This window comes from Toxorhynchites rutilus, chromosome 1 (genome assembly GCF_029784135.1).
Source record: "Toxorhynchites rutilus septentrionalis strain SRP chromosome 1, ASM2978413v1, whole genome shotgun sequence".
NCBI lineage: Eukaryota > Metazoa > Arthropoda > Insecta > Diptera > Culicidae > Toxorhynchites > Toxorhynchites rutilus.
Window position 1 is genome coordinate 165,305,078 of NC_073744.1, and position 25,191 is coordinate 165,330,268.

The 25,191-nt window shown below is 41.8% G+C and overlaps 1 protein-coding gene across 1 annotated transcript; it reads right to left on the bottom strand.

Annotated features, from left to right (window-relative positions):
• Window positions 1–4,819: 4,819 nt before the first annotated feature.
• On the bottom strand, window positions 4,820–24,318 carry LOC129762966 (activating signal cointegrator 1 complex subunit 2). Its single transcript, XM_055761604.1, has 5 exons — window positions 24,169–24,318; window positions 24,032–24,109; window positions 23,814–23,971; window positions 6,470–6,854; window positions 4,820–6,339 (listed from the first exon to the last, which is right to left on the bottom strand). Exons 1-5 carry the CDS (start codon window positions 24,193–24,195, stop codon window positions 4,852–4,854), a joined length of 2,136 nt encoding a protein of 711 aa, XP_055617579.1. The 5' UTR covers window positions 24,196–24,318; the 3' UTR covers window positions 4,820–4,851.
• Between the last annotated feature and the right edge of the window lie 873 nt (window positions 24,319–25,191).

Sequence of the window (25,191 nt, forward strand, 5' to 3'; positions counted from 1 at the left end):
TGCCTAGATTTCCATTTCACCCCCTATATCTTCCGGTTAGACGTAGTCCTACGTCAAAAATGCATAAAACGTCGAGATCTAGTGTTATCTCAAAACATGGTGGTATAACACGACAAACATATTAAAAGAGCATTTTTTTATTTTTTATTTATAATGATACTACATCCCATTGAGAGATTAGATCTTCTTCACAATTTTTCGCCAATAATCCCGATCCATGGCTGCAGTTCTCCAACTCCCGGCTGCACCGATTCTTGCCAAGTCCTGCTCCAACCACCAACCACCTCGCTCGCTGGGCTCCTCTCCTTCTTGTTCCTACCGGATTCGATGCGAACACCATCTTTGCAGGGCTGCTGTCCGGCAATCTTGCAACATGCCCTGCCCATCGCACTCGTCCAGCCTTGGCGACTTTCTGAATGCTGGGTTCGCCGTAGAGTTGCGCCAGTTCGTGGTTCATTCTCCTTCTCCATACTCCGCTTTCCTGTACACCACCGTATATTGTTCTGAGCACTCGGCGTTCGAAAACTCCAAGCGCTTGTGAGTCCTTTTCAAGCAACGTCCATGCTTCGTGCCCATAGAGAACAACCGGTCGAATTAGGGATTTGTACATGGTACACTTCGTACGGGGTCGGAGTTTGTTGGACCTCAAGGATTTGCGGAGTCCATAGTAGGCACGACTTCCATTGACAATGCGTCTTCGAATTTCACGGCTGTTGTTGTTGTCAGTTGTTATCAACGAGCCAAGGTAGACAAATTCCTCTACCACCTTGAGCTCGTCGCCGTCGATCACAACACTACTACCAAGAAGAACTCTGTTGCGATCAGTCCCTCCAGCTAGCATGTACTTAGACTTAGACGCATTGATCCCAAGCCCAATCAGCCCTGCTTCGTGTTCAGTCGGGTATACAAGTCGGCTACCGTCGCATGTGTTCTTCCGATTATGTCCACGTCGTCGGCGAAGCAGATAAACTGACTAGACTTGTTGAAAATCGTCGGTCGATTGTATCATATGCGGCCTCGAAGTCGACGAAGATGTGGACCTGATACTCGCGGCACTTTTGGAGGATCTTCCGCAGTGTAAAAATCTGGTCTGTCGTCGAGCAACCGGGCATGAATCCGACCTGATAACTTCCCACAAATCTACTTACTATTGGCGATAGGCGGCGGAAGAGGATCTGAGACAAAATTTTGTAGGCACCATTCAGGATTGTGATGGCACGATAGTTCCCACAATCCAACTTGTCGCCTTTTTTATAGACGGGGCAGATTACCCCGTCCTTCCACTCCTCCGGTAGCTGTTCTGTGTCCCAGATCCTGACTATCAACCGGTGCATACACTCTACAAGTTTTCTCGGACCTCCCTTGAAGAGCTCCGCTACGAGGCCATCCTTACCAGCTGATTTGTGGTTCTTGAGCTGATTAATGGCCTCCTTAACTTCACCCTTCGGGGGTGGTACGTCGTCGTTGTTCATTGCACCGGTGTAGTCCTCCTCAACGCCGTCTAGGTCTCCTGTCTGCGCGCTGTTCAGGTGTTCGTCGTAGTGCTGCCTCCACCTTTCGATCACCTCGAGTTCGTTCGTCAAGATGCCTCCTTCCTTGTTTCTGCACATTTCGGCCCGCGGCACAAAGCCTTTGTGCGAGGCGTTTAGTTTCTTGAAGAACTTCCGCGATTCTCGAGAACGATAAAGCAGCTCCATCTCCTCACACTCTTTCTCTTCCAGGCGGCGCTTTTCTTCCCGAAAGAGATGTGTTTGCTGCCTTCGTTTCAGTCTGTATCGTTCCACGTTTTGTCGAGTCGCTCGTTGCAGCATGGCTGCGCGTGCTGCATCCTTCTCGTTCAGGAGCGCTCGGCACTCGTCGTCAAACCATTCGTTCCGTTGTCCTCGTTGTTCATACCCGATGACGGTCTCTGCTGTGCTGCTAATTGCTGATTTTAAGGAGTTCCAGCATTCATCGAGGGGAACAGCATACAGTTCGTCTACCCCCGGTAACGTAGCTTCAAGACGCTGCGAGTATGTTGCAGCAACATTCGGCTCCTGTAGTCGTCGTAGGTGGTACCGTGGTGAGTGCTGGTGTCTTTTGTTATTGACGACTGACAGTTTAAAACGCAGTTTGACCATCACCAGGTAGTGGTCTGAATCAATGTTAGCGCCACGATATGTTCTGACGTCGATGATATCCGAGAAGTGCCGACCGTCGATCAAAACGTGGTCAATTTGTGTTTCTATTTGCTGTGGTGATCTCCAGGTGTAACGGTATTGGAGGCTGTGCTGGAGGAAGGTGCTACGTATGGCCATGTTCTTGGAGGCAGCGAAGTCGATAAGTCTTAGGCCGTTTTCGTTGGTTCGCTGATGGGCGCTGAACCTACCAATTACCGGTCTGAATTCCTCCTCCTGGCCGACCTGAGCGTTCAAATCACCGATGACGATTTTGATGTCGTGTTTTGGGCAGCAATCGTATTCACGCTCTAGCTGCGCGTAGAATTCTTCTTTATCGTCATCGGTGCTAGCTAGATGGGGGCTGTGGACGTTGATAATGCTGATATTGAAGAAGTGGCCTCTCATCCTAAATCTGCACATTCTTTCATTGATCGGCCACCAACCAATCACCCGTTTTTGCATCTCCCCCATCACGATGAAAACTGTACCCAGCTCGTGTGCGTTGCCGCAGCTCTGATAGATGGTATATCCACCATGGAACGATCGCACCATCGAACCTTTCTAGCACACCTCCTGCAGCGCTACGATGTTGAAATTGCGGGCTCTCAATATTTCCGAAAGAATTCGGGTACTCGCAAGAAAATTGAGAGACTTGCAGTTCCATGTTCCGAGTTTCCAATCTCTAGTCCGTGTTCTTTGCGTGGGTCTAGTCCGATTGTCCTGTCCCGAATTTCTTTGTGAATTTTCCTGTGTGTTTAAAAGAGCATACTTAATATAAAAAAGACAATAAATTAAAAATATTTTTTTCAATATCTCGAGTATGGCGGCATTTCAAAGGAAATTGATAAACCTTTTTTGTCACATCAGAATTCATAAATCGTGGCTAAAAATGATTGTTAACATACAAAAATTCTAAGTTTCGAAAAATCATAAAAATTCAATGTTTCACAAAGTTTGTCAAAAATAGTTTTACCATCTTGTACTCATTTTTTAAATTTTGTACATCACTTTTATTTTATAAGAAAAAAATTTAAAAATATATATATTAGATATAGCAAATTTAAATTTTTTTTGTAAATGAAAATAAGAGTACTGTTTTTTCAGTGTATATTTTTCATGTTTCAACATCAATACTCTATAACTTTTTCTAAGACATTATTTCGGTACGACTCATGGTTTTTGAAATATAAATTACCAAAGATTTCTTTTACTGAAATCGATACGTCCTTTTAAAAAGTTACACTTGAGTCAAAAAATTCCCAATTGCTGTGGAAAACTCATATTTCCCCACCAACCCAAACGGAATACAAACTTTCTTTCGAATCAAAAATACTCATGTTTTGTCATTTGTCGATTGCATTTGGAATCGCTCAATACTATTTTGCGTACCACGAACCATTGAGCAATTTATTACCACTGAAATATTTCAGGTATCGAACTGAAATATAGCCAAGACGCTTTTGTGCAACAGGCATTGTTTTTGTTGCATTCGTTGTATCGCTGATTAAAAATACACTCTGAAATAAGGTGTTCAAGTGGGAATCTTTTTTTGACGTAGAACTTCGTCTTTCAGGAAGGGTGCCAAATCAGAAAACAGCTAATCGCTAATCTCTAAACGGTTTAAATTCATGAAAACTGGAAGAACTTCCTTTTTTACCATACATTTGTTCTGCCGATTTGTGTGCTAACCCTGCCCGTATTTCGAATGCTTATAACTCGAACATTTCTGAACAGATCGGAATGATGTTTGCGTCAAATGATAGGAAATATTTCTACACGTCTATCACAATCAATAAAATATAATTTTTCATGAGATAAACAATTGAATAACTGTAAAATGTCAAGCCTTATCGTCTTGATTGGCCCGATTTGCGGTTTCCCCAAAACAGACTTCAAAGTCAATGTGCCTGGGGGAATCCGCTTTGCAAATACATGCAAGTCGGGGGTATTTTTTGGTGTTGAGTTCTTCTTGTACTCGCTTGTCGTTGTGCAGACCGAAATATGTTTCCATAAAACGTATTTTTAAACTGAGAAGCCTGGGAAAATCGTCATTTCAGATACTAGAGGTGAATGAACTTTCGCGGTTCGAAAACTACGTAAACATGAGATGTGCGATAATTTCAGAGGGAAATGTAGCATACAATGATCGTTTGACAATTCTTCCGTTTACATATTTTGGTAGTCCTAGGCATCATATCAAACGTAGAAGGACGTTCACCAAATTTATTTGTAACGAAGAACATAATCTATTACAAAAATTTCGATGCATTCTAAAATAATATTCTAAGTGGTAAACAAGTGGATTGCATAATATAATTACGTAGTTCCACGTCTAAAATTTGCGTGTCCTAGATACAACCCCTTACATTTTTTTAAAAATTCTATTTAATTTATACAGAGGTTTTCTTCGATAGAGGGTTTCTGAAAATTTGAAAACACGTAAGCAAACTCGATATTTTGTAAACTTGTTAAATTAAACTGTGTAGACATTTGGATCTAAATTCATTAAAGATCCTAAATCGGTTATTTTGCGAAATATAAACCGGCAAATAATAACCAAATATAACTTCACTATAATAGAAGGAAGCGCGGATTTGGGAAATGTTTTTTTTTACACTAAAATCTGAAGAAATTGATTTATTTTATTTATTTATTTCCAAATAACACAAGGTCATACGCCAAGTTACTCATTTTACGACGGAATCATGCCTTTATTTCTCTTGAAGGTGGCACCCTGCTTCCGATTGTGATTCGCGCGGCTTGCCTTGTTTTCGCCCTTGTGCTTCCGATTCTGCAAAACAGATGTGTCCTGCCCTTGGCCCTTTGGTTTCCCGACTACATCCTTTTCCGAGGGTTTTCCACTTTGCCTGGGAGGGAACTTACTTCTTCTCCGCTCTTCATACCGCTGTCGAACAACCTCCGGATTTTCGCAGAAATCTAGCGGTTTCTTCTCCGGTGCTCCCACCGGTGCTTCGTCTTCTGGTTCCTCCTCGTCGTCATCCAGTTCATCGACCAGCGCGTTCCTCATTTCCGCCGTCAGGCGAATCTTTTTCGACTCGCTATCCGCCATCGCATCGTAACTGTCGTCATACTCGTCATCGTAATCGTCGCAAACGTTCGTGTACTCCTGGTAGCGATTTTTCATCTCCTTCACGTGACTCTTGTCGTCCAGCATTTGCTGCAAATTCTTCGCTCCCCCCGGCATTCCCTTCCCCTTCTTGATCACTCCCTTGACCGTGTCGTGAACCATCACGTCGAATTCGTCCCCGTCGTAAACATTTAGGCGTTGAATTCCTGTCTCCAGGAAGAAACTATCCAGTTTATCTGCTGGAATGAAAGGTTCGGTGGGATCGGCCTCTGCCAGATCCGGCGGAAGATTCCCTTCCAGAACCGCAGCAATCGCTTGCTCAACCCCATCGTAGCGACTTAAAATCTTCCGCACGTAACCACCGCCCAGATGTGGCAGAACATCCAGTACCTTCTGAACCTGCTCCTCTATTTTTTGCTCCTCGGACAGAGGTTGGGCGGAGACAGTGCTGGGACCAGGTGACTGTTCTTCCACGGCTCCCCCAGTGGCCTCTCCGAAACCTTCATTCTCTTCTGGGATGATGGTCTCTTCACAGTGGCCATTGGTGAGTGCGCTCTCTTCCCCGCCGCAATAGGCATTCTGAACAAAATCCAGCTTGAAAAAATCCAATCCGGGACAGGCTTGTTTGAGGATGTCCAAATCACGCTCCACCGGGTAATGCCGTTGGTAGTCCTTCACGAATGTCGGATCGGACAGGCATTCGGTGAGTATGCAGAGAAACTTATCAGCAGGCAGAAGGCTGTCATTCGGATTGTCCAGAATCGTTTCCAGCTGAAGGTTGACGATGCTGCGGAAGGCTAGCAGCAACTCCATGCGGGCGGAGTTTAGGTAGCCCAGATAGGGTGATTCGTTGTCCTTGGCGAAGATGTTTCTATACAGCAGTACGATTGTGTTGTCGTAGAAATTGGTAATTGACGGTTCGAACCCAAGTTCGGAGCAGAGTGGGCGCACCTCGGGATAGAGTTCGACCAGAAGTGAGAGGGTGGAGCAGCAGTCCAGGGTGTACACGGCGAGGTCGTTCAGAGTACCCACAGTGGCCACGTTCCCATCGATGCGATCCGTTTCGATCTGAAGCTGGATCGTTTTGAATGTCTGGAAGAGTGGGTCAAATGTGTGAAATATTGAATTGGTAATAAACGCAGAACACTCACGCTCTATAGAGGCGAATGAACTGCAAAGTTTAAAGCCTCTTAAAAACAAAGAAAGAAGAAAGAAGACTCACGCTCTGCAGGTACTGCAGCGCCACCCGGAGATCCTGTCGATATTTCGGCTGAAGTTTGAACACTGTCTGCAGCATCAGCGTCAGCACGTGTTTATTCTCCCTTCCGTAGACTGGCAGCAGATCGAACAGCAAGGGAATCGAAATAAGATAGTGTTTGTACAGAAGTTCGCCCATATACTCCTTCCCAATCCAGCACTGGTCCGACTCATGTTGCGTAATCATACGACAGATGACCTGGAGAACCCTGCGAAGAGCTGCCGAGTAGAGTGGAAACACGTTCGGAGAGCTGCGCACCACCCCCGAGAGGTAATATGGAATGGCTGATTGTGTAAACGAGATAACGCTCTCGATGGCACCCGCGTTGTGGACTAGGGTTGACCAGAATCTGTACAAATAGGAACGGAATATAGACATCAATAAAAATATTGTGCCATTTTAAATATGGCAGAGGATTGGTGATTTCCGGAAATGGAGATCTCTGACACTAATACCTCCCTAGTTGTTAAAAAGGAACAGCGAAGACACTCAAGCACGGTTCTACTTCGGAAGATATTTCTCCCGGGAACGAGTCAGCTAACCTTACCAAACCCCCGTCTAAAAAATTCACAAACCTCAACCCTCCCCCTACACCCTTACACTTCCACCCTTCCACTTATCTTCCACCATCTTACCTTCAATCTCGCCTACACCCCCCTCCTCGCCTTCTGTTGTGATCCCTCCCCGTGTCAAGATCTATCCAGAAGATGCTGCTGGAACTGGCCCATGGAATGTTTTCTTCAAACCTATACTCTAAGGAAAATCTCTGAAGTCATGCAAACCGCGGAAGATCTGGCAAGATATATCGCCATTAGCCCGAACAAATTGCGAGTTATCGTGACTGATCAGAAGCACACAAAGCCAGAATTTTACAATTGAGTATCAGGTTTACATTCCCTCTCACGTAGTCGAAATTGAGGGTGTGGTAAACGAAAGGGGGGCTTACGTGCGAATTCCTTACGAGTAAAGGTGCTTGGCATTTTATACAATTGTCCATGGTGACTGTTAAGTACTTGGACTGCCACCAGTTCGGAACAGCTCCCCATTAAGGAATTCAAACTAAATCCGACTCGTTTCGAGTCACTTTCACTCTCCCTTACTACGTGATGATGGAGAAATTGAGGTTACCCACGCGACTTCGGTTGCCCCGGCTGCATTCTGTGCCAATAAAGAATGCTGTGCCACTTGCGGAGCAATATGTGGGCGAACCCTGCAGTGCGACTGAAAAAGTGTCCATATTGCGGGGGAGCTCCTGACGTGCTCTCCAAATGTGAAACATACAAGAGTCGATGGGATAAACAGAAGCGCTCTTTGAAGGTACGGTTTGAACGCACTTTCGCGGAAATTTTGAAAGTATATATATATATATATATATATATATATATATATATACTGGTTCGGCAACGATCATCAGTCTTCAAAAAACATACGTTGCGCTGCACTTGAGTTCCATTTTCATCAGCGCACTTTCATAAGAAACACGTATTCTCTCTTGGTACGAAGTGTACAAAACTCATAAACACGGCGCAGAATTCAGATACTTGTGCTTCTCACTTGTGTGATGCGCGCCTCTTTTTATACACACCTCAAATTCTAGCGCCTGTTTTGTCTTCGCTCGTTCAAAGCAAAGCATGAAATCAACAGCGCTACATCTATACAAACCGTATACGCTTGTGTGAAGAAAAACAACACAACAGAGAAATCAGCGCATGTGTATACAGGTCGGACGGATAATCGAGTCCGACCTGTATACACATGCGCTGATTTCTCTGACTCGATTATCCGAAATTTTAGACTCGATTATCCGGAGTATTTTATTTTTGATTTTCGGAAATTTTGAATAATTTGTATAATAATTCCATATTGAATAGCCAATATGGGTATCAAATGGAAGGGCTTGACTAGTAGGATACAGTTATTTATGAAAACTGCAAATCCAAAATGGCCGCCACAACAAAATGGTGGATTACATTTTTTCTCAGAACCTCATCAATCTGGGTATCAAATGAAAGGGCTTGACTAGTAGAATACAGTTATTTATGAAAAATGCAAATCCAAAATGGCCGCCACCACAAAGTGGCAAATATATATATATATATATATATATATATATATATATATATTTTCAAAACCACATCAATATGGGTATCAAATGAAAGTGCTCGACTAGTAGAACATAGCAGATCATGAAAAATTCAAATCCAAGATGGCCACAGTTCGCAAATAACTGATTACTTTTAAATGGTTTCATTCAGCTTGCCCTGTTTGTATGTATGTTTGAGTGTTTGTAGTATTGCCCCCAATGTCCTGGAAAAAAGGTAATGAAGATGGTCGAGTTTCGAGCGACACAGCATGCGCTGCCATAACTATTTTGCAAATAGTGACGTCAGTCGTTGTGTTTATCTTTGATTGCCCACCGCATCCATGTAAAAATGCTATTTTCAGGAAGCAATTTATCAATTAAAAACGTAAATTTTTGTAGAGATCCCGCTGAATATGAGGGTAATGTGTTAGCGTGGAGTGAATATTTGTGAAAAAGACGGATGAAAGTTATATTTCCATGTGCGCTCCCCCACGTTCATAGAAACAAACGAAGTTTCATTATTTTACCGTTATGAAGTTATTTTACCTTTATGAAGTTATGAAGAAGACGAATACATCCAACAACGTGTGGGATAGAATGCGTGTAATGTTGTAATAAAGCTGATGAAAGACATCCTTTTTTTTTTGTTTGAACACACGTGTTGTAATTCATGAAAATGCATTGCGTTTTGATCTGGTAATAGCAAAGGCTTTGACGGCGTTCCTCGCGATAGCGTTTCGCAAACTTTCCAGAACAGCCGGTGGATTTTTCATCAACAAATTTCTTCTTACCTGCCTTGTTCTCACACATATTTTAGAACTTGTCACTCAGAGTACATTCAAGGCGTGTTTCTTGGCATAGAAACTCAAACTAAGCGTAGAACATAGCAGATCATGAAAAAATCAATTTCAAGATGGCCGCAGTCCCCAAACAACTGATTACGTTTTTAAAATATTTCATTCAGCTTAACCTGTTTTTATGTATCTTTGAATGTTTGTAGGGTTGTCCCACATTAACAGAAAATTGACCCCGTTCCTGTTGACTGATTGATCTAAAATTTGGGAGACACCTTTAATTCTACTGTTATTATAAAACTCCGTATCCCATGATCTTGAAAAAAATAATTTGGCCGTCGCTAAAAATGGCTGAATGATTTGCCTTGGAGAACACGAAACATAATAAACAACATAAATTTAAAAAGGTCGCCGCCACTAAATGGTCGACTATGTATATTTTGCAATCTCCTCAATATCGGTATCAAATGAAATGATTTGACTAATAGAATACAGTACATCATGAAAATATTCCGGAGAAAATTAGGAATGAAATAAACGTTGGATTTTTACTGTCCACAGTTGGATCATATACCCCACGATTTTATTTTAGTCTCATAATTGTCCTAGATTAATGAAGGAACGGATGTGATAACTACTAACTGCTACTTACCTAATTATTTTCTAGCTTTTAGTACATTAAACCGTTTAACTAAAAAAGTTTCTTTCACTTATTTTATTTTCTATTTTTTAGTAAGTTATTTTATTAGTTAGTTATTTTATATTGAGGGGATTGCAATAAATACATAGTAAAAAATTTTGTGGCGGCGACCTTTCCGAATTTATGTTGTTCATAGTGTAGTGTACCCACCATGTCAAGCCATTCAGCCATTTTTAGCGGCGGCCAAATTGAATGTTTAAAGATCATGGTATACGCAGTTTTATTATGACAGTAGAATTAAAGGTATGTTCCAAATTTCAAATCAATCAGTCAACAGGAACGGGGTCAATTTTCTATTAACGTGGGACAGCCCTACAAACACTCAAACATACATACAAACAGGGCAAGCTGAATGGAACCATTGAAAAGTAATTGTTTATTTGAAAACTGCGGTCATCTAGGATTTGGATTTTCATGATCTACTGTGTTCTACCCAGTGTTGTAAACGGTCGACATTTCTCTCAACCATCACATACTGCCCTTGCTCAAGAGTTACGGCTCAATATGTATTGCGAATGTAGCCAAGCTCGGTCACATCAGAAATAAACGCACAGCCGCAAACACGACTATCAGTTGAACGTTTATATGTTTTCTCTTTCTGTCGACCGTACCCAGAAGAGCGATGAAAATATGCTATTTCCATTCTACCATTCGTGCTCATAACCATCCCTCAATTCCGGCTAATATGACTGTAGTTTTAATGTCATTTGACATTAAAACTGCAGTGGTGTGCATTCTTTTTCTCCCTTTATTCTGCATTCAAGCGTAGCTGCACATATCCATCCACCTGCTCACTCACACATCCATACACGATGGATGGTATTCAGACGGATTGCTATATCAAAGCAACCGTCGAAATCTCCCCTATCAGCACGGTGCTTCTGACATTCAACCGAGACGGTCATGTTTTGACGTAGGACTACGTCTAACCGGAAGATATAGAGGGTGAAATGGAAATCTAGGCACTGAACAAGTAGGAAAAAATGCAAGATTTGGAACGCTTATAACTCGAGCATTTCTCAATAGATCGCAAAGGTTTTTGCATCAATTGATAGGAAATATATCTACGCATCTATCGTAACGAATAACATTTCATTTTTCTTGAGATAAATAATTGTGAAATATCAAGCATTGTCCAAATACACTATGTGCCCATTTTTGATTGGTCCATTTTGTGCTCCTCAAATCGTACCGACCAAAACGGGCAACCAGAGCAGCAGCGAAATAGAATGAAGCACGATTGGAAAGGAAAAAGAAAAAAATGAGGGAAACATTGGTCGCAGTCTCACACATGCGTAATTCTCGAGCCAGCCAGTCAGCTTAAAAATCCCCTCTCCGCTGCCGTAACGATCGTTCTCATCCGAACCGTACACCACATCGTTTCGCATCACCTCACATCAACAAACCAACACAAGCAGCCATGGTTGGATATGGCAAAGGAGGAAAAGTGAAGGGAAAGGCATAATCCCGCTCGAACCTTGATCTGGAGTTCCCGCTCGTGTTGATCTGGAGTTCCCCGCAAGGGTAGCTAGGTAGCTAGGTGCACCAGTCCACCTAGCCGGCGTTATATAGCTTCGGCCGCCGAAGTGATCGAGTTAGCTGGCAAAGCTGCTCGCGACGATAAGAAAACCTGCATTCGGAACAGAACACATTCGGTTCGGTGGACATCAAGACAACAGGCAGTTGCAGCGAGTGGCGAGTGGCAAACGCAATCGCAAAACGGCATCAGGTAGCAGAAGAAAAAAGTTTATTCTTTATACAAACTGCTTTGGTGGCAAATCCAGAACAAGGCGGCATCGAGGGCGTTCGAAATGGTTTTTTTCAAAACCACGAGTACTAAGTTTTCTAAATTGAAACCATTCCATAAAACAAGGCGCTTTTCAGGGCCATTAAACATTCCAAAAAAGAGTTTAGGAAATAAAGTTCAATGCTTTCTAAAACATTATCCAAAATAATAATAAAACACAAATTGATGTTTTCATAATTTGTTTGCCAGGATCTGATGAGTATGTGAATTTGGCAGTTGTTCTGAGCTTATTGATAGTTGGGGACTTTCCTGATTATTCAATTTTCACCAATTCTTAAATTGTTTCCAGATTTAAAGTACAGTAATCTACAATTAGTTCGACATTTAGCTAATTGGACGGACATGTAATGCGACTTATTTAGTTGGACATTTTTGTAAGCATAGAGATCCAAATTATGACCCCACATTGAAAGTCGACACTGTACCACTGTCATCGCAAATGTTCAATTACAGGTTAAAATTACCTCCAATCCGGCACTGAGTGGTGGTAATGCGACGTGCCATTGAATGTAATTTACTGTAAAATATGTCACAAGCTGGATGGGAAGAAATTTTCCAACTGTGAAAACTGTGGCGAGTGACAACAAATCGCTAAACAGGAAGATTTAGCCGAACAAGATGGGGATATCGAGTAATAACAAAACAATAAACTCTTTAGACTTTTTGTGATCCTGAAAAGGACCCTTTTTAGTCTGTATGTGAATCCAACGAGCGAATAAATCGTAATGAATGTATTTTTTTGCCATTGCTCCCTTTTAACGCTCATTCGTTCGTCTCGTTGGACCCGCCCCTTTGGCTGAGTCTGCCGATTTGTCTCTATCCTGTGAGTGTGTACCGCTGGAGTATAAAACACACGGACCCCAAAAAAATATCTTATTTTCTTTCAAACCTTAAACCCGTGTGGTTGTACGGCATCGGCATCGTGTACTCAACAAAGGAGGAAAAGAGAAGGGAAAGTCAAAATCCCGCTCGAACCGTGGTGGTCTGCAATTTCCCGTGGGTGTATCCGCCAATTGCACCGGAAAAGGTTGCTAGGTCGAGCGCGTTAGTACCTGTGTACCAGTCCACCTAGCCGGCGTTATATAGTTTCGGCCGCCGAAGTTATCGAGTTAGCTGGCAAAGCTGCTCGCGACGATAAGAAAACCTGCATACGGAACAGAACACATTCGGTTCGGCGGACATCAAGACAACAGGCAGTTGCAGCGAATGGCGAGTGGCAAACGCAATCGCAAAACGGCATCAGGTAGCAGAAGAAAAAAGTTTGTTCTTTATACAAACTGCTTTGGCGGCAAATCCAGAACAAGGCGGCATCGAGGGCGTTCGAAATGGTTTTTTTCAGAACCACGAGTACTAAGTTTTCTAAATTGGAACCATTCCCTAAAACAAGGCGCTTTTCAGGGCCATTAAACCTTCCAAAAAAGAGTTTAGGAAATAAAGTTCAATGCTTTCTAAAACATTATCCAAAATAATAATAAAACACAAATTGATGTTTTCATAATTTGTTTACCAGGATTTGATGAGTATGTGAATTTGGCAGTTGTTCTGAGCTTATTGATAGTTGGGGACTTTCCTGATTATTCAATTTTCACCAATTCTTAAATTGTTTCCAGATTTAAAGTACAGTAATCTACAATTAGTTCGACATTTAGCTAATTGGACGGACATGTAATGCGACTTATTTAGTTGGACATTTTTGTAAACATAGAGATCCAAATTATGACCCCACATTGAAAGTCGACACTGTACCACTGTCATCGCAAATGTTCAATTACAGGTTAAAATTACCTCCAATCCGGCACTGAGTGGTGGTAATGCGACGTGCCATTGAATGTAATTTACTGTAAAATATGTCACAAGCTGGATGGGAAGAAATTTTCCAACTGTGAAAACTGTGGCGAGTGACAACAAATCGCTAAACAGGAAGATTTAGCCGAACAAGATGGGGATATCGAGTAATAACAAAACAATAAACTCTTTAGACTTTTTGTGATCCTGAAAAGGACCCTTTTTAGTCTGTATGTGAATCCAACGAGCGAACAAATCGTAATGAATGTATTTTTTTGCCATCGCTCCCTTTTAACGCTCATTCGTTCGTCTCGTTGGACCCGCCCCTTTGGCTGAGTCTGCCGATTTGTCTCTATCCTGTGAGTGTGTACCGCTAGAGTATAAAAGTTGTCCCCTTTGTATAGTCCTACGTCACTCCGGTTATGTCCCCGACATTACCCACCCGTCTTTTTTAGCGCCCCTTTGAAAAGAGTAGCGAAAATAGAAGTTTTCTCCTCACACAACTGGTTCTATGCTAAAGGAAATTCCTTGAGGCTCTAAGCAGTCCTAAATAAAGTTTTTCTCGCAGGTGTACAAGACGAGGACAAGGAGGAGGCCACCGAACAGCCTAGACGGTTGGTGGCTTTCGATACCGGCAGTTTTCACTGCCCCTAGCGTCGGTCCCTGTTTTTGACGCGTTTTTTGCAGCTCACTTATATATACCCCACATTATTATTACTGGTTACTTATCTCTGGTGGTGGTTTTTATTTTCAGCTGGTGTTTTGATCCTGGATTGCAGAGTGGTGGTGTACCCACACTACCGTTTTTCCGGTGCGGGGGCGCACCCCCCCAGCAGCAGTACATAGTGTTAGTGATATTTATAACAGTTTTTCTTTAAACCTCATAGACTTTATAGTAGTGTTTCATTGCATTGAAAGCAGTGTTTCTAGTGAAATTTAAAAACTTTTTTGAAACAAGCTCCGAAACTTTTGAGCCTTTTATTTTTTTTTATTCTGCATTAGTGCCATTTTTAGTGTGTATCTCTACATCTACCTCCCTGGCTGTACCTCCCGGGTATAGCCAGCCTCTACCATGGCTTCCAGCAGTGCCGGTAAGTCAACAAACCTTTATAATAGCGTGCCCACCACACGCACCTCTCCTCTCTGGGCCGACCCCTTATGTGGGGAGCTCCAAATTTTATTGCTCAAAGCAACTGGCAAGAATACTCTACCATCAAACCCTTTCGTTGTTTCCAAAACCATCCAAGCTGTTACGGATCGCGATTTCAAGGACGCGAGACCACAGCGCGATGAGAACAATAACCTTCAATATGTGATCCATATTCGTAACAAAGAATATGTGGATGCACTCCTGGGTATTAAGTCTTTAATTGACAAGACCCCTGTGGAGATTAATTTTCACCCTACCTTGAACCAGCGCAAATGCGTGGTATCCTGTAGGGATGTGATTGATATGGCAGAAGCTGTACTTTTAAAAGAGCTTGCTGACCAAAAAGTTATTGCTATCAAACGAATTTCTCGTATGGACCCAACCAAGAAGGAATTAATTCCAACTCCAACCCTGATTTTGACCATCAGTGGTACTGTAATTCCGGAATATATTAACTTTGGCTTCATCCGCGCCCCCACGCGCAATTTTTATCCGAATCCGATGCAGTGCTTCGGCTGCTACAAATTCGGGCATACTTCAAAAAAATGTAGGACCAAGATCCAATTATGCCGAAACTGTGGACAAGCACACCCAGAACTAGGCAATGAAGAAACAGCCAAGAACTTCATTTGCAACGCTCCTGCCTTCTGCGTAAATTGCAGTGGCAACCACCCTTCTACGAATAGAAAATGCCCTGCATGGGTTGCAGAGAACAATATTACTAAAGTGAGGGTAGACCAAGGAATATCTTACAAGGAAGCCAAACAAAGCTACCAGACCAAAGTAAATGGATCCTCGTACGCAAGCAAAGTCCAAGAGAGACTTAACTTAATCCAAAGCACGGGATGCAATCGCTGTAAGTGCAACTGCACGCAGCCCAACCCTACCCCAATCATCCAAACGGTTTCCACACCGATAGTTAACCAGCCAGACACTGAATATACCATCTCCACTTCCGATTCCGAAACTGATCCAGAAATTCCCATGGAAACTGAATCAGCAAAATTAAATAAACGTAAAATCAAAAATTCAACTTCAGATGATTTGAAATCATCTGAAGATGAAAATTTCCGCGTTAATGATAAAACAAAGAAAAGATATAAAAACCAACAACCAGAAATCTCTCAACCGGCCGCCCCACAACAGGCCGACCCTCAACCATCCACTTCATACAAAACAGTACCCAATACGAATCGAACAATACCAAATTATTTAAAATTTGACCCTAGACTGAAGACCAAGACTTCCAAAGGTAACAAACAGTCAAAATAATTTCTGATATACCTCCTTCCAAATTAATTAAACCCTTCAAGAGCCTCCATAACATTTCTTAAAATTCAACGCTCCACACAAAAACAGTACACCTGTTGTCCAAAATTCAACATCCAACCGAAAACTTGCCATTCAATGAAATTTGCGTGGGCTTAGTAGGTCAATGGATGAAATTAAATTAATGTTAGCTGAGGAGAAACATCTCCCACTAACACTTGCATTCCAAGAAGCCAGAGTGACTAAGATTACACCCGATTTTAACCTTTCACTACAAGGTAAATACAAGTGGTACTTCCGTGAGGGACTTACCTCACGACAAGGTGGAGTATGCCTCGCTGTTTTGAGCCATCTCCCACATACCCTCATCCAAATTTCATCACAGTTACAGATATGCGCAATCCAACTCACGGGACCGTTACGGTTAACCCTTGCTTCTATATACATTTCCCCAACGCATAGTAACAGTAATTTGGAAGCAGAAATGAACAATGCCATTCAACAATTACCACACCCTTTCATAATCATGGGTGATTTTAACGCCTACCATACTGTATGGGGTGTCCAAAGATGCAATTTAAGAGGTAAAATTATTTTAAAAATCGTTGAACAACTTAACCTCATCATACTGAACGACTTCCAACATATTCGTATGGATGAACACTCTGGCTCTACTTCTTCAATTGATTTAACGATTACCTCATGGGACCTTGCGCCCAGAGTCAGATGGTGTGTCGATGATGATCTAAGAGGAAGTGATCATTTTCCCATTCACATCCGAACACTGACCAGTAATCCAAAAATCCTCCTGCGAAGGAGATGGTTGTACCAATTTGCCGACTGTGATGGTTTCGAATCAACCATTTCGCATCTGTTACCTGCACAGGGTAAGTGGTATCTCCGGCCGGAAGACAGTCCCATGGTGGAATAATGATGTCAAACAGGCCATTAAATCCAGAAGAAAAGCGCTAAGGAAGCTTAGAAGACAACTGGACGGTAGTGAGACAAAAGTACTTGCCCTAGCTGATTTTCAATCTACTAGAGCTAGAGCAAGGAAAATTATAGCGGAAGCTAAACAAAATAGCTGGCTTAAATTTCTTGATAGCTTTTGCCCTCAGACAACTTCTAGTGAACTGTGGAGCAAGGTTAATACAATCAGTGGCAAAAAAAGATCGCGAGGCTATTCCATTATGATCAATGGTACCACTACCGATGATCCCGGAACCATTGCTGAACATTTAGCTGACCATTTTGCTATACTTCTGCCACCTCCAACTACAAAAGCGACTTCAAAGCTCGTAAAACTGCCGCGGAGACTACAGAGTTTCCCTCGGACTCAGGGGAACCTCATATTTACAATATCAGGTTTTCTATGAAAGAAATGTTGTGGTCCATTAGTAAGTCCAAAGGCAAATCAGCCGGACCAGACGAAATAGAATACAGCAAATGTTAAAACATTTACCTTTCCACGTCAAAACGTCGCTGCTCCAAATTTATAATAACCTTTGGGCTAGCAAATGTTTCCCCGACTCATGGAAGGAAGGGCTAGTCATCCCCATCCCTAAACCGATGGAGAAAAAACCACTAGCCACTAGTTTTCGTCCCATCACCCTTCTCAATTGTCTAGGTAAGGTCTTCGAGAGAATGATCAAACGGAGATTGATGACGAACCTTGAAGAACGTCATCTCCTGGATCCTCGACAACATGCTTTTCGTCAAGGCAATGGTACCAACACGTATTTCAGCCAACTTGATCAACACCTTCACGTGATCACGCGAGACCACCTTCACGGGGAACTCGCTCTGTTGGACATATCCAAAGCCTACGATACAACCTGGAGATATAATATCTTGGACCAACTCCATCAATGGGGTATCGAAGGTAATTTGTTCGAGATAATTCGCAGTTTTCTACAAAATCGTAGCTTCAAAGTTCTTCTCGGAGGAGTCACCTCCACCAGTAAACTGCAAGAAAATGGAGTGCCACAGGGTTCTGTGCTATCGGTTGCTCTTTTCCTGATAGCGATGCAATCATTATTTGATGCCATACCCCAAAATATTGACGCTTTGCTATACGCAGATGATATTCTGCTAATTTCAAAAAACTCATTCCCAGTACTAGCAAGAAGAAGACTTCAGGAAGGAATCTCGTCTGTTAATAACTGGGCGAATTCCGTGGGATTTAGGATCTCAGCTGAAAAATCTCAAGTTCTTCATTGCTGCAACAATAAGCGTCACAGGAAAAAACTACGTTCTTATCTTCTGAACGGTAGTTCCATCAAACGAGTCAATTCTGCACGAATTCTCGGTGTAATGGTGGACAAAAAACTCACGTTCAATAAACATATAAAGAGTACAATATCGGACATTAAAAACCACCTTAACTTAGTTAGCGTTATAAGCGGTCGAAGCCGAACAGGATCCCGCAAAACTATCTTCAACATTGGAAGAAGCTTAGTCTATTCCAAACTTACTTACGGTATTGAACTCTTCAGCCGTGCCACCTGGAAAACGCTTGAAGAACTGAAGCCTAGCTATCAAAAGATAATAAGACTAGCATCAGGGGCCTTTAGAACTAGCCCAAGTAAAGCGTTACTCGCTGAGTCAGGCAATTTACCCTTCAAATTGTTCCTCACAGATTCTACAGCACGCGCGCGATACGAACGCTCGAGAAACATCCAACATTTGAATCCTCTCTTGTGAGAGTGAATAACTGGTTGCAGGATACATGCCGAACCACTCTTCCAACGATTGCACCAATTCCCATTATTAACCTTCGACCATGGTATAAACGGGAACCTCAGATTGATTGGTCAATTAAAAACTCTGTGCGAGCTGGTGAAAACAGCAGCATAGTTTTGGCCATTTTCAACAACCACATCCACAGTAAATACCTTTTTCACCACAAGATCTTTACAGATGGATCCTTTGATGGTTTACAAGTAGGTATCGGCATTTCTGCTAATAACCTGCAAGTTAAGTTCCAACTCCCAAGTATCTGTTCGGTATTTTCAGCTGAATTAGCGGCACTTCTTATCGCTACATCAAAGTGCGAACACAACAGAAAGACGGTTATTTTCACCGTTTCTGCTAGCGCGCTTCTTGCTCTTGAGAGCGGAAGTAGCAAACATCCATGGGTACTCGCAATTGAAGAGAAAACTGCCCAAAATGATATCACCTTCTGCTGGATCCCAGGTCACTGTGGAATCCGCGGTAACGAAGAGGCTGATCGCCTAGCCAAAGAAGGGAGAACATCCGAACTATGGAGCACAAGCGTCCCATCTGATGGGTTAACTCATCTCTGATGACGTGCTGGGAGAACGAATGGAACATCTGCAGAGATACTTTTTTGAGAAAAATTAAAAACACTACCCATCCTTGGATGGATAGAAACCAAAGATCTTTTCAAGTATGTCTAACACGTCTTCGTATTGGACATACCAAATTAACGCACAGGTTCTTGGTTGAAAAAACCGAACCACCCATTTGTAATACCTGTAACGTCAGGCTGACCGTAGAACATTTTCTACTTGTCTGCCCACGTTACAACCTTATGAGAACTAAGTTTCAGATAGCTGACAACCCAAGGACAGCCCTAGCAAGAGATAACTTGGAGGAGGACAAATTACTGCATTTCCTGAAGGAGACGGATCTTTTGGAGCTTATTTAACCACTATACAATTATTTACTATATGTTACAGACTTAACCACATCATTCATACTAACACCTAATGCTTGTGAGCTAATATATGTGTTACCAACGTATTACATATGTTAGGTCACACACATTTTATTTATAAAAAAAATTAATAAATATATAAAAAAAAACAAAAAACAAAAAAAAAATTAGTTAGATATGTAGTTAGATATCACAAACCAAACACACCCACACACACACTTAGACACACACACTCACAACAAAATACACAGATGTTGATTTTTTGTAAAAATAGGCTCTTTTCCGACATACGAATTCAAATTTTGCGTGGATGGCACACAAGTCAATTAACATCTTTTAATTACCATATAATTCACTTTCAGCTTCCTGGGCTAGACATCATTTCTCATTTTATTTTCTTTCAGCGTGTTTGATATAATTATTTCTTATTTCTACTACCAGGTGACCAAATATGCCTCCCATTACTAACGTACTTCTCTTCCAGCATATGTTGTACAATTATTACACTATATACATGATTTACCGGAAACGAGAGCAGAGGAAGCATGCGCGAAATTTGATTTAAAAAAAAACCCAAGGCCTTTCTCAAGGCTAGAGGCGAATGAACTGAAAAGTTTAAAGCCTCTTTAATTCAACATCATCATCATCATCCCCTATCAAGTGCGAATGTGTTGAATGAACGTTTTCAGCGGTGAGCGTTCCCCGTGAACTCTGTTGTTTAATTACGGGGCGATGGATATCTAATGTATAGGACGAAAAAAAGCCGAAATGTCATATGACATTTTTAGTTCGACGGTTGTTTGACTGTTTATTTTATGATGTTCATTAATGACACAGCACATACGTCTCCATGAACAGTCATACGATGGTGACCATTAGCAACACTGGTTCTACCAGTCGAGCGCTTTCATTTGATACCCATATTGATGGGGCTTTGAAAAAAATGGCGCCATTTTGTGATGGCGGCCATTTTGGATCTGCATTTTTCATAAAAAACTGTGTTCTACTAGTCAAGCCTTTTCATTTGATACCCATATAGATGGGGTTCTGAGACAATATGTTATCCGCCATTTTTTAGTGCCCGCCATCTTGGACTTGTATTTTTCATAAATAACTGTATTCTACTAGTCAAGCCCTTTCATTTGATACCCATATTGATGGGGTTGTGAAAAAATATATATATAGCGCCATCTTGTGGTGGTGGCCATAACGGGTTTGCATTTTTCATAAATAACTGTGCTCTATTATTCAAGCCCTTTCGTTTGATACCAATATTGATGGGGTTCTGAGAAAATATAAAATCCGCCATTTTGTAGTGGCCGCCATCTTGAATTTGCATTTTTCATAAATAACTGTATTCAAGCCTTTTCATTTGTTACTCATATTAGCTATTCAATATGGAATTATTATATAAATTATTCAAAATTTCCGAAAATCAAAAATAAAATACTCCGGATAATCGAATCCCGGATAATCGAGTCCGACCTGTATATGTATTTTTTTTAATTTCTTCATATGAAACAGAAGTCATGTAGAAAATTTAAAAAATTAGTCCAAAATGGTAAAATTATTTTTGACTTTGTAAAACATCAAATTTAAAAAAAAAAATCGAAACTTCAAATTTTTGTATGTTAACAATTATTTTTAGCCACAAAATATGAATCCTGATGTGATTTAAAACAAAAAAGTTCATTATCAGTTTCCTTCCCGGTCGGTCTGACAGCTCATATGAGCCCGGCACACGGAAAATCGTCGACTTTCTTGTTACAGCCATTGCAGAGGTAAGATGTGTTAGCGAATCCCGGGGCAAAGTAGCATACCCGACGGAGCCCGGTAATTCACACAAGGTATAGTCATTGTCCATGCTTGTCCATGGGGAGGGAAGGGCTTTTTCTGTCCCCGTGGTTTGTGTACAGCCCCTTGTTGATTTTTTTTATATACAGATTTGTGTGATTTCAATTTGCAAAGCAATTTCTAAGATATTGACAAGTTTTCGGGTCAACAATTAACAAGTATATAACTGTTGGACAATTGATCTTTCGAATGAAGTGGTCGTAGGATAAATTCCTGCAAATTTAAATGAAACCGGAATTTGTGATTTTTCGATTGTAAAGTATATTTTCAATCAAATTGAGTGAACAATAGGTAGTATGAGTGAATTTGTAGTGGGTGTTCAGGGTGTAAAAAAATGTTATAAAATTACAGAAGGAAATTTGAAGAAACTAGACAAGTTGGTAGAAGCGTGAAATAAAGGGAATCAATCAGAAAAAAACAGATGTGAACACAAATACGAATTGTTGAAATTTATCTGAATAAAAAAAAATGTTCTTAGTTTGAGCTGATCATAAAAAGGAATGCTTCGAAATTGGTTTCTGTATCCGCAGCAATGATCGACGCCTATTTTCACATATTGACCTAAATTGTAACTGATAACTGTTTCCAACTTCCATACCATTATCTCCGAATGCATGTGCATTAGTTTCAAACTAATTCCCAATTCAACAACATCGCCGTTAAGATGCTGCTTCTATTCACACTACTCTCAATCATCGGCGCAATTGTCTACGCCTTGATCAAACATCGCTTCAACCACTGGAACCGTCTTGGCATTCGCCAAATGAAACCACTTCCCATTCGGTGATTTCGGACCAGTCATCCGGCAGCAGCAGTCAACAGCGGATTTCTACCGCAAGCTGTACAACCGCACCAAACAACAGTCCGCTTTCGTGGGAGTGTACATCTTCCTCCGACCGGTTTTGGTTATCAACGATACTCAGCTAGCGCGGGACATTATGACGCGAGATTTCGCGCACTTCAACGATCACGGTGTCTACGTGGACGAGCAGCGAGATCCGCTAAGTGGGCACCTATTTGCGCTCACCGGAGAAAGGTGGCAACAGCTGAGGGCGAAACTGATGCCCGCCTTTACGCCGGCACGATTGCGGGAGATGATCCACATTCAACTCGCCACCGGACAGGCACTGCAGCGATACCTCGGGCATTTCGCAGCTGCAGGTGAAGTCCTGGAGATGCGGGATGTGTTTAGTCGCTATGCAATCGATGCTATCGCATCGGTAGCGTTCGGAATCGAAATCGATTCCATTCACAACCCGGAGGAGGAGTTCTACCGGGTCGGGAAATTAGTGATGCAATCGAACGTGGGAAGCTTTTTACGGTGGACCATCAGCTTCTTGGCACCCAATGTGATGCGATACACGCGAATGAAGCTGTTTTCGCAGGAAGTTGAGGATTTTATGATTGATCTCGTTCGCCAAACAGTTGAATACAGGGAAAGGTAACACATTTCCCGCAAGGACATCCTTCAATTGCTGCTACAAGTGAGAAATACTGGTGCTGTAGCAGGCAGCGATTCGTGGGATGTTGATTCAACTAATAGCATCAAGAACCTCTCGATAACTGAAATTACGGCAGCGATTTTTACGTTTTTCTTAGCTGGATACGAAACCGTTTCATCCGCGATGGCATTTTGTCTATACGAGCTAACTAAGAATCAAAGCATCCAACGCAAAGCGCAACTAGAAATCGACAGAACTCTTCGCCAATTTAACAATGAAATCACCCACGATTGTATCATTAACATGAGATATTTAGAAGCCTGCTTGAACGAAAGTCTTCGAAAGTACCCCCCGGCATCCTTCCTGAACAGGGTTTGTACCAAAGCCTACCCCATCCATGGAACAACCACTGTTGTTCCGGAGGGAACCCCCATTCTCTTGCCCATATACGCATTTCATTGGGACGCAGATTTCTTCCCGAGCCCGAACGAATTCCGACCGGAGCGGTTCGATGACAACGAGCTGACGCTACCATATCATCCCTTCGGTGAAGGGCCACGCCAGTGCATCGGCGTGAGAATGGCCAAGATGAAAGCCAAAATTGGTCTGGCATTACTGCTTAAAGAATATAACTTCCAATTTGCCAACCCGAAGGACGCTTTCAGAGATGCCGATTTGGACCCAAAATACTTCCTATCCTACCCGAGGGGCGGGGTTCGCGTGGTGGTAACGAAGAGAAACTCACCGGAAGTGTTCCAACCCTAGCAGCCACTCCATATCCTTCACGAACCACTCTGTTTCGCTGGCCCACTGGTCCAGCTGGGCGCCCTCTTCCACCAGACCGCCCTTGATGGGGAAGGGTGTGTATTTGCTAAAGCAGCGTGATTCGCTCCACTTCTCGTGCTGAAAAAAATGATAGTTTTTCGAATAGACACTAAGTTGACAAATAAATTGGTTGTCTACCAAGGCAGGAATGTTTCTTTTGATGCCATTCTCATTCACATTCAGAAGTAACTCATTGAGCGGAAGATTCTTCTCATTCTGAGGGAGATCAAAGAAAGATTATGTAAAATCAAGGTTTCTCTCGTACAGTAGTATACCTCGAACGCGACAATTGACATCGCCATGTCCGTTTGTACAAAAGCGTATTTATATTGTTATAATAGCAAAAACAAGTGTAAATTTGTTAATAAATACTCCAACAGAAATCGAACATCTATATTTGTTTACGTATGAATGTTTGCGACACGAACAGCTGACGGTGAATGTCAAAATTTGTACACAGAAGTGTTGCTAGTCTTCTTTGTTCCATATACCTTTGATCCCGATTAAAAATATCTTTCTAAAACGACCAATTCGGGACAAAGAAGGTACGGTGCCGCCATCTACCGGATTTTATGGTAGTATGATGTGTATGTGTGTGAAATATTCATATCAGCGCGTTGAACTTTCTTCCACCAAGTAAGGGACTATCCACACACCACGTGGACAACTTTAGGGGAGTAGATGTTACGAAAATGTCTACGATTGTCTACGGTGAGGGGGGTAGGGGTATAGCCAATGTCCACGTGGATACGTGAAAAAAATATTTGAGAAAAAATAATCACATCTATATTTAAAAATCAACGAAATCTGTATTTCATTTTCAAGAATTTTCTAACTTTCCTATCGTGCTTGTTCTGCGAATTTGACAATAAAAAGTTTGAGCTGTCTGATGTTTTTTGACGTAGAACTACGTCTTTCAGGAAGGATGCCAAATCAGAAAACAGGTCACGTTTCTATGAAATAAAGTTAACGTTAATAACAATTTTCACTGTGAACGAATTCTGATGATTTGCACACCTATCGAATCGTAATATTTCCTCGATATGCTATACATTACAATTCGTCAATCTCTAAACGGTTTAAATTCATACAAACTGGAAGAACCTTTTTTCCCATACATTCATTCTGCCGATGTGTGTGCTAATCCTACCCGTATTTCGAATGCTTATGACTCGAACATTTCTTAACATATCGGAAAGATGTTTGCATCAATTGATAAGAAATATTTCTACGCGTTAATCACAATTAATAAAATGTTATTTTTCATGAGATCAACAATTGAATAACTGTAAGATGTC

What these genes read in the sequence shown, in the direction of transcription:
- LOC129762966 (XM_055761604.1), bottom strand. Translation starts at nt 24,195, where the DNA reads ATGGCGATGTCAATTGTCGCGTTCGAG. An exon ending in TGTCAATTGTCGCGTTCGAG is followed by an intron (nt 24,110 to 24,168) that starts GTATACTACTGT and finishes GATCTCCCTCAG; the next exon opens with AATGAGAAGAATCTTCCGCT. An exon ending in CGCTGCAGTACCTGCAGAGC is followed by an intron (nt 6,340 to 6,469) that starts GTGAGTCTTCTT and finishes CCACTCTTCCAG; the next exon opens with ACATTCAAAACGATCCAGCT.